We start from the raw sequence: 10299 nt of genomic DNA, 5'->3' as shown, positions 1-10299 counted from the left end.
GTAAATAGTCATCATGTTCTTATTCAAGATGCCATATAGCAGAGCAGGCATGGGGACAAGGGATCCAGATAATTTTCAACTTCGACAATTGTAGGTTTTATCTTCTACATTTACTATGTATTGTTTTCTGCCTTTCTTAACTTCACGCCCATTTTCCTCATTCTTGATCATCTTCTAATCAACACATTCCTTCTTACTGTCATCAAATTTTCCTTTATTAGTGGACCATAATTGTATTTCCATAAACTACATTACTTCCCCTTATCCATTATTCTGGTCATCATTTTAACTATGATTTCCTCTAACATGGTTATTATGATGCTCTTGAATCTAGACTCCATGATGCTGGAGTTAAATGCTTTACAGAGGTTATTATCAACAATATCTGACATTGAGTGTAACCCTTGGAAGGCATTGGTCCAAACTTTCATATTCTTAAAGAATAACTCATTTATAACACCTTCATAAATCTTATACAATTCTTCTTTGTTTCGTTCCCACTCCCTCTCTGTTGTAAACTTCACAATTTTCCAAAAAGTAAATTCATATGCATTTGCTTTCTTCCAACCAAACAAGTTTGATAAGACATGCCTAGCACAATTTCATGTTCTACTCTAGGCAGAATGTCATTAATGGTTATCTCAAAACCCTACAAATTAATTTACAAAACATAAGTAAAACATCAGTAATAAATTGGTGCAAAAAAATAGCATTGTTTACCTTTTGTTGGTCACTGATGATGGTATACCCAAACTTATCTTCCATTCATAAGTCTGTTGTCAAAAGACTAAGAAACCATGACAAAGACTCAGTGCATTCCCCCTCAAGAATACCCTAAGAAACTAGGTACATCTGATTGTTTCCATCTCTCCTAATAGAAAATAACATCTCACTCATTAATGGACCTTTTAAGAAGCAACCATCCAAACCTAGTATAGGTTTGCACCCTTTTTTCCAACCTCTTTTCAATACTTCAAAACAGACATAAAACCTCTTGAAATGTGATGGAGATTCAGGTGTGATTCTATTCACTGTCATTTTTATTGTACTTCCAGGATTCTTCAGTATCAACTCATCAGCATAATCCTACAACATAGCAAATCCATCTATGAAGTTTCCTGCCAACTTATCCTTCACCATTTTCTTGGCCTTTCTACACCTTATCATATTAACATTCATATGCATTTTTGAAGCTACCCTTCTTTGTATCTCCCTTAGCTTCATTTTTTTGTGGTCCCTAATAGTAGCTTCAAAATGCTCTAGAATTACTTTTCCATTAACCATTTTGTTTCTAAACCTAACACAACAGTTGTGCTCATCATTAAAAATTTTCACTTGCATGCACCTGGATATGTTATTATAACTTGCAAATATTCTCTATTTACACTTTTTAGATGCAATACATTTAATTCTAACCCTATTTGGTTCATTCTTGATTATCTTAAGTTTCCTTCTACAACACATTGAGTACTTACGAATTGCAGATTTGAATTGAACACCATCTTTAAATAGCATCCAAATACAGAAGAGTGGACTTACTGAGTTTGGATTGTTAGTGGGGAACCTACTTCTTCTTCTACAAGCATCAGGGTCGTTGTCATCATCTGACCCAAGTATGCTCGAATGATCATCACTATCAAAATATTGAGTCTCATTTCCCTCTTCTTCCCTGCCAACTCTATCATTTAGTCCTTCACCCTCAACTTCTTCAAGGACCTCAGCCTCAAACTGCTCTCCAAATCTTTCACTTTCAGTCTCATCAACTATTGTTTCCTTATCTTTCCCAGTGGTTTTCCCCTCCACTTCCCTTAACTTTTGTCTAGCTTCTTGAAGCTCCTTATCACCATCACCATCTGATAAGTACATCACCTTTATTACATAAACATTCGCATCCTCTAAATCACTATCACTTTCATCCTCAACCCCCTTCTCATCAAATTCTTCAACACTACTATTTAAACCTCTATCACCCTATTCTAACCCTTCAACAGATGCATCTAAACCATCTAAAGCTTAACCTGCAGCATCATTTTTACCCCTTTTACTCCAGCAACCTAAACACCCTCCCCATTTAAACCTTCAACACCCTCAACCTCACCACCTTCACCACCCTTACCACACTGACTGACAGCAACCTTAATACCCTTACCACCTTCACCACCCTCAACCTCACCACCTTAACTGCCAACAACCTCCATACCCTACCTATTTAAACCTTCAACACTCTCACCATCTTCACCACCCTCAACCTCACCACTTTTATTGCCAACAACCTCAACACCCTCCTTATTTAAACCCTCATCACCTTTACTACCAACAACCTTAACACCCTCCCCATTTAAACCCTCAACACATTTATTACCACCACAAAAACCTTCAACAATAACTACAACTAACAGTAAATCATCATCAGCAAAAATAACAGTGTCAATCTCATGCTTTACATACAGGTTTATCTCCTTCTGCTTAACACAGTAGTTCAACATGTCAATAGTGGTACTATCATTCCACACAACCCTAAGGTTATCCTGTAAAGTTCTACTATCAGGTATATGGAAATAAATTAGTTGCATTGTATTAAACCCTAGCCAATTTTTAACTATTTTACACAACTCAAAATATGATATCGTATCTGGATCCTCTTTAAGTCTCACATGTTCACCACCTGAATACCTAACATGGGGATCACATGCAAATTTACCCCAGAAATACAAGTTTTTATAGTATTCCTCCTCTGAAAACATCTGCAGTTTAAACAATAAAAAAACATATTACAAAAGTTAGAAAACAGTAAGATTCCATAATAATAGACAAACAAAGTGTAGCAAAAAAAGTATAGACAAACAAAATATTAATATAAACAATACAAAATGCATATAAAGTTAAATGATTTAATAATTATATAATCAAATCTGATAAAGTTTATATATAATAACTTAACAAAAACAAAAGATGGAAAAACCACTTCAATAAGTTCACCTACTGAACTATGCCTAGAACTAATATCCCCACCAACCAACATTATAACCCCCACATCAAAATTGTGCACTGAACCAAACAGTATAACAAAACATGCAAATTTGTCAAATGTTGGGGTCGACCACTATCACTATCACTAACGAACTCGAAATCCCTTAACCAATAAACCCAAAAACCAAAAAGTCTTCTTGTTTACAGTCTCCAAATCAAAACCCTAAAAAAACTAAAATACATAAAATTACTCTTCTAATTAATAGCCAAATCGATAAGCTTAAATCAATGTCTCAAAAATCGAAAACAAAAAAATCCCAAAATTTAAAAACCCTAAACAAAAATCCCTAATATTAAAAAACCCTAAACAAAAATCCCCAAAATTAAAACCGCTAACCAAAAATCCCCAAATTCAACAACCATAAACCAAAATCCCCAAATTCAACAACTTAAAACCCTAAATCCCCAAACTCAAAAACCCTAAACATAAATCAAAATAACAAACATAACATTTTCAAAGTGAAAACTTTTAAAAACATACCCCAAAATATCATCCAAAATCAAATGTGATTCTGCAACAACGTTTAGGTAATCTTCTTTTGCATAATTATTTTACTTTCTCGAAGGGTTCATTGTTCTCTCTCTCTTTTTAATTAACTGATTCAAGAGTCTTTTTTATTTTTAGGATCGAGCTTCTTTTTTTTAGAATATCTGATTCAATTGTTTTTTTAATTATTTTTAATTTTAATTAGGTGTCAAATGCGTTAATACCTAGATGGAATAAAAAAATTCCAAATCAACGTCGTCAGTTAACTAACGGCCACCTCAGCATGTCTGTTAAAAACAAACTAATTTAACTAGAAAAAAGTTAGGTGTTAAAGTGCTCCACAAAAACATAAAGGTACAAAGTGACCAAACAACCAAACGTTAAGGGCTATTTTTGACATTATGCCTAATTAGAATTCTAATGAATTTGGCATGTGTGGTTAATAATAGATTGAATTGAAATGTCATGTGATTATTGGCTATTATGTAATAGTACAAGGTACAAATGTGAAAGTTGGTTTGTTACAAGACATGTAAATGAAAGATGTGATCTTGTACAGGGATTGGTAATGACATATATACGATAATGATGCATGTGTGAATTTAGTAAAAGGTTAGGATACGTTTGGCATGCCAATAGGGTTATATGTTTGTTTGGTCAGGGATTTTACATGTTATAATGAGGTCTAGCATTTTTTGCAGATTCTCAAGTTGTATATAACATAGGTTAACTTGTGTGAGCAACTTAGTTACCTGTGTATCTGAATTTTTTTTACTATAGTTTCATCGAGAAAAATTGAATTAAACTGAAATGGAAAACTTGAAAGTGAATTGAAAATGAAATACTATATACTTATAGCTTGATATCTAACTTGTGATTTCCTTAATGTTAATTATATTACTCATGATATGTAAACATGACTAACATTTTGGTTGGTAATGTTGTAAGTATAGTAATTATATTTTAACTTACTAAGCATTCATAATGCTTACTCTAGTTGTTTTTTTTCCTTGTAGATCGTCACTTTGCAAAGGTTACCAAGTCGGATCAGTGCGAAGCACACACACTATCAAAATACTGTAGAATTATGTTTTTTGTGTCCAAATTTTGTGGCATGTATATAGGGGCACCTTAGTGTGCAAATGGTCATTTTGGGATAATTGGTCATATGGAAATTGTGGCATGGATAATCTTGAGTAATATGACTTTCTTATGATTTGCTAAATGTATGGCATGGGTCATGTTTCATACTAGTATGAGTGATGATATGAACTTATATGTTTTGGCATGTGAAAGATTATAAAATGAACTAAATAGACTAGTTAAGTTGATGTATGATTAGAAATGGTATAAATGATTGTCATACTTGAACATATGTTAAGTACATGATTATTTTGGTTCATTTCTAAATCATATGGATCCTTGATGTTCAAAATAAGTAGATATACATATGTTGATCTAAGATAAGAAAAATTGAAATAGTTAGGTAAGTAAATGGTGTAATTAAAGTTAAATGAATGACATGGATTACGTGTTATGTTAAATGGTTTAATTCAAATTGTTACAAACTTGTTTTGGTTGTTTTATTAAGTTTTGGTATGGGTGAATTGGTAAATGAATGTATGTGATAATATGTTTTGGTTGGAAACATGTGAATAGGTACCTAAATGTGTTAAGTTGCCAAAAACAAGGGCAATGTCGCGCCCATGAGTCCCCAACGTCGCAACTTAGTCCGATAGTGAGTGGCGTCGCAACGTAAAGGTGTTTAATGTCGCGACGTGACTCATTAAGTTGCGTAGTCGTGACTTGAGGAATTATGAAGTCGCGATATCGACCCAAGGTTTTAAATACCAATTGGTCATAATTCAACCTTAGGTTAGCAAAAGAGCTTTCTTAAGCTTGTGTGGGACCCAAAAATGAATATGTTGCATAATATGAATGTGAAATTGTACTTAATTGCATATGTGTATAATTATATGTAGTTGCTCCGACAATAAATATAGCATCTTGCAGCTTGGACCTGACGATCAGGTCAGGTGAGAGGTGTTACAATTTACTTTCTTTAACTTTCTGCTCTTTTACTTTCTTTTTTGTTTTCTTTATTTTCCTTTACTAATTTTAATCCAAACATAGTGTACAGGAGAAAAAAGGAAACTGAAATGAGAAATGTGGAAACAAATAAAGTCAAGATTACAATCTCATCCCGTTAGTCCTTGTTTTTCTCAAAACATTTTTTCTGATGAAATTAAAATGGGTAAACTATAAAAATAATCACTAAACTTCTTTAACATTTTTTTTGTCACTCAACTATGGAATTTTAATTTTGTATAATTACCCTCCATTTAGCAGTTGTTACACCCTTAACAAAAAATTAACGTGGCATGTTTACTTGGTCATCTAATTGTCACCTATTTTCCACTTAATTTAAATTTGGTGGAAATGTTACGTGGAAATTTGGTGGAATTTTAAAACAAAATATTTGGAAATTTGGTGGCAATTAAATGGCTAAGATAATGTGCCACCTCAATAAATATGTAATTAAAATGTTATAATTAATAACATTAATGATCAAAATATAACATTTATAGTTAAGTGAGAAATTTTCAAAGATAATTTAGTGACTATTTATATAACTTATCTTAGTGAAATCTATAAATTTCCATCTTCAATTAATTATAAACTTCTATCTTCCATTAATATTTAATGAACTTATTGTATTTGTTGGTGTATTAGCCATGATCGTTCATCTTACAACTAACTTAGTTACATCATGGGTTTGAGTTTCTATTTGTAGTGTATGTGTTGAAAATGATTTGTTATCGTTACTAATGCATGAATTGTATAAAAGAAATTAATGATTTAATGTTTAACAATCATAGGAGGTTGAAGGGTCACATGGGTGTAAACCTGTAAGGTTAGCTCCTAGTACAAGTTTTTATGTGAATAGCATATTTCCCATCCATATTTAATGCGATTTTATTGCAATAAACCATATCACGATGAGCCCATGACTGTCCTGAGTTCTCTATAACCAACAAGTTCAACACAGATGACATGGTAGTAGTAATAATAATAATAATAACACAACATAGCATTTCTCTTTAAAACATTGAGAGATTGGGGCAGGAGCTTTTGCTGCTGGTCTTTGTAGAACCCAGGAATTGGAACAATCTCTTTTTTTCTTTTTGGATGAACTAGAGCTGAATCTTTAGTTTCCCACAATCCTTTCTAAGATGTGTCATGGGATTAACACTCTAAAACCTTTTCAAACATGATCAGAGTTGCCTTTCATCAGTGAAAAGAAACTAATAGACCATTTTGCCTAAATACATCTGACCCTGTTAAGACGGGTATTATTATACTGCAATTTTCACTTGGCATAATCGAATCGAAAGCAAAAATATGGGGGCACACCATATCCAAAGCCCATCATTGCATAAGATTTCTTGACAAACGGACTCTTACTTACATGACTCGTAACATTAGCAATCAATCTCAATAGGCCGAAAGGATATAGCAAAAGGCCAAACCTAGTTATGTTTACGAGTACTATTTTTCAATAAATAATCAATTTATAAATCTTAAAAAGTCATATATGTCTGCCACTAGGTAGACAACACACTCCTTCCCATGGTCACTTATTTTTCTTTGTTCTGGTCGTCGTAATTAATGGATATCATTACGATTCCTAGAAATAATGTAGTCAAAGTAGAAATCGATTGATTATTCGTCTGTAATCTATTTTCACACAAAGCAATACACTGAACAAAATGCGATTACAATAAGCTGGGGAACTTGTAAGCACTGGTAACACATTAAGAGCAACAAAGGAAAAGAGTGGAATCTAAGTTTCTAGTAGCATTTGGGTTCGAAAGCAAATGGCCCAACGGTGTAGAGAATAAACGGAAGCTTGTTCGCAGTAAATGGCTTCTCGGGCCTCAAGGTAGCCCCCTTCAATCCACCATGGAGATTAGATGGTTTGCTGCATTTAGCCATTGGCGATGATACTAGAGACACTGTGCATTTGTGGGCTCCAAAGCTGGTGACGGTCTTTGGTGCTTGCAGGAAGAAATAGCCATTCTTGTCAGTTTTCGCAGTGGCCTCTTGCTTGTATTTGGTGTTCTTGCATGTCAGCTTTACAGTGGCACCTATAAAAATCAAAACCAATGTGCTCAGTCTAGTCAGTATTACTCGAGTATAGTTTTAAATTAATTAACTCTGCAATGGGAAAAGAAAAAGAAGCTAATGGGTTTTTTCCTTTTGTTTCAAGTTTCAACGTAGGGTTCCTTGACAATGCAATGCATGCCAGTCATTGATGTTGTAGGAACCTAGAAGTATGAGCTCTAACGTTGAAAAAAGGTAAAGTTTGCTGCTTTAACTCATAAAACGCCAAGCTATTGACGTTACCTCACACAGTCACTCTTTTAAGTTAAAATCCAAGAAACCATTTCTCTCTCTCTCTCTCTCTCTCTCTCTCTCTCTGAACTCAAATTTAAAATGCAAGTTTCCCCTTTCAAACAAACATGGAAATCACATGCATGCCTAAATCAAATTATTAGGCCATTAAAAAGATAGACGTACTAGGGCTAATAATTCTCGATGCAAATGAATATAACCAAGCATTGCACCTAAAGTTTTTGTGTAGTGAAAAGATGTAAATTTTAATCTCTTTTTTTAAGTATAATGATAGGTTTCAAACTGACCCAAAATAGGCGTCGCTCCCAACAGGGTGTCAGATCCAGCGTATTTGCATGACTTGCAAAAAACAACGCCCTGAACAGCCACTAGGCTCCTTTGTGGTTTAGGATAAGTTGGCGGCTTAGGTGGAGAAGGCGATGGTGGAGGATATGTTGGTGGGTGCACTGGTGGCTTAGTCGGGGGCGCAGTCGGTGGCTTAGTTGGAGGATAAACTGGTGGCTTGGGTGGAGGGGCGTAAGTTGGTGGCTTGGTCGGAGGAGCGTAAGTTGGCGGCTTGCTGGGTGACTTGGGTGGAGGAGCGTAAGTTGGCGGCTTGCTGGGTGACTTGGGTGGAGGAGCGTAAGTTGGCGGCTTGCTTGGTGACTTGGGTGGTGGATAAACTGGAGCAATCTTGGGTGCTTTGGGCGGGGGGTAAACAGGCGGGTGAGTTGGGGGCTTAGTAGGGGAAGGGGTTGGCGGGTGGGGATGCGGATGGGGATGGTGATGGTGATGGTGGTGGTGGTGGTGGTGGCTTGGTGGGTGAGCAGGTGGCACTACAGGCGAAATTCCATGGTAATGAGGAGGCAAAGCCTCAGGCAAGATCTGAGAGGACACCGTGAAGCTACTCAGTACGAAAAGGGAAAGGTGCAGGAGCAAGGCAGCTTTAGCTGCTACTGCAAACCTCATATTTTGCTTAAAGCTTAGCTGTAAGATACTTAAAGAAAGGTGGTGAAGCTGAGTCTTCTAAGGACTGCATTTATAGGGGTTAAGCCGTGATTCTCTGCGGTTTTTAGTCATGAAAATCTTGTTTTACAATAGAGTGAGGGAGTGGGGTTAGGGCCCTAATAGTAATTAAAAATCTAGTCAATGTACGGGTTAATCAGAATCCATAAAATTTACACTTATGAAAATAGGGTCATGACCTTAAATGCATAAACCAATTTAGAATGGTTTTTCAGCAGGATATTATTATATTGAGTGATTGATTCAATTTAGCTTTAATTTTGTAGCCAAGTACTGGGGCATGGCACATGCATGCAGAAGAAAAATGGAAATTCTACCCATACATACATACGGTGCAAGAAAATGTAGAAGTTTCCAAGGACTTCGGGTAGTGGACCCTTTTATAAAATTGGATGTATTCCATTAAATAAAAGATTAGGCCTCTAAAATCATGAAGCTTGGTTATGGCAATCATAGAGTAGGCTTGAACGTTGAACATAAAAGGAAGATAAAGTTGATGTCTTTAGGGGTAAAATTATAGGAATCCGAGCTGCCTTGGATGAGAATATTGTCCTTCTCAAGGAGTTTTTTTTTTTTTTAACTTTTTCTAACACAATAATGGTTCAATTCCATTTCCATTTTCTAGAAATAAATGTTTATTATTTTAAACTATATTTATAATATTATATACAACAAGCTAGGTGCTGGGCTGGCAGGACCAATTTTGTTACAATGAAAAAAAATTTATTTAGCTCTTTTAAAATTTTAAATTGATAAAAATAAAATTATATTTTAATTCTTTAAAAATAATATAATTTTGATTTAATCTTTTAAAATTATTTTTTTACTTACAATTTAATCTCTAACTCCTAAAAAAATTTTAATAATTCTTCCTGCAACAAGCTTATTCGACCTTAAATCAACTGCTATTGTTGTAATTATCCAAAAAAAATAAATAGAAAAAAGGGTTTCCACTGATTTAAAAGTTTCAAAGTTGTATCAAAAAATATTATATAAAACAAAACAAGATCAATTTAAAGTGTGCTCACTTTTGCTTTTGTAAAGATTTTCCAAGTCACATTTTTAACCTTGGTATAGTTTTTATTATTATTTATCTTGGGTATACATTTATTTCTTTTTTTAAATTAATTTTAATTATATATTTGAAATTGTAATGGTTATATTTTAGTATTTAAAATATGATTTATATATTAATATTAATTTTATAAACAATTTATATTAATTACTTAAAAATATTTAAAATTTATATTTTTATATAACAATTTATTTTTATAATTTTATTACAACTGAAATTAATATTTTTATATTCAGTGTTATTTGAATTAGACTGGAACTTATTTATATACCAACCCAGACATAAG

At 33.9% G+C, this 10299-nt stretch overlaps 1 protein-coding gene across 2 annotated transcripts; it reads right to left on the bottom strand.

Moving 5' to 3' along the window:
- Positions 1-7217: 7217 nt before the first annotated feature.
- Positions 7218-9178, bottom strand: LOC107901805 (non-classical arabinogalactan protein 31). 2 transcript variants are annotated; one of them, XM_016827963.2, is made up of 3 exons: positions 8541-9178; positions 8221-8501; positions 7218-7665 (listed from the first exon to the last, which is right to left on the bottom strand). In XM_016827963.2, exons 1-3 carry the CDS (start codon positions 8879-8881, stop codon positions 7370-7372), a joined length of 918 nt encoding a protein of 305 aa, XP_016683452.1. In that variant the 5' UTR covers positions 8882-9178; the 3' UTR covers positions 7218-7369. The 2 variants fall into 2 exon arrangements, with proteins under 2 accessions (XP_016683452.1, XP_016683451.1); XM_016827962.2 differs by having other exon boundaries at positions 8221-9178.
- Between the last annotated feature and the right edge of the window lie 1121 nt (positions 9179-10299).

This window comes from Gossypium hirsutum, chromosome D06, assembly GCF_007990345.1.
Source record: "Gossypium hirsutum isolate 1008001.06 chromosome D06, Gossypium_hirsutum_v2.1, whole genome shotgun sequence".
Classification (NCBI taxonomy): domain Eukaryota; kingdom Viridiplantae; phylum Streptophyta; class Magnoliopsida; order Malvales; family Malvaceae; genus Gossypium; species Gossypium hirsutum.
This window is presented reverse-complemented; position numbering and strand designations above follow the sequence as displayed.

What these genes read in the sequence shown, in the direction of transcription:
- LOC107901805 (XM_016827962.2), bottom strand. Translation starts at nt 8,881, where the DNA reads ATGAGGTTTGCAGTAGCAGCTAAAGCTGCCTTGCTCCTGCACCTTTCC. An exon ending in GGGAGCGACGCCTATTTTGG is followed by an intron (nt 7,666 to 8,220) that starts GTCAGTTTGAAA and finishes TGATTTTTATAG; the next exon opens with GTGCCACTGTAAAGCTGACA.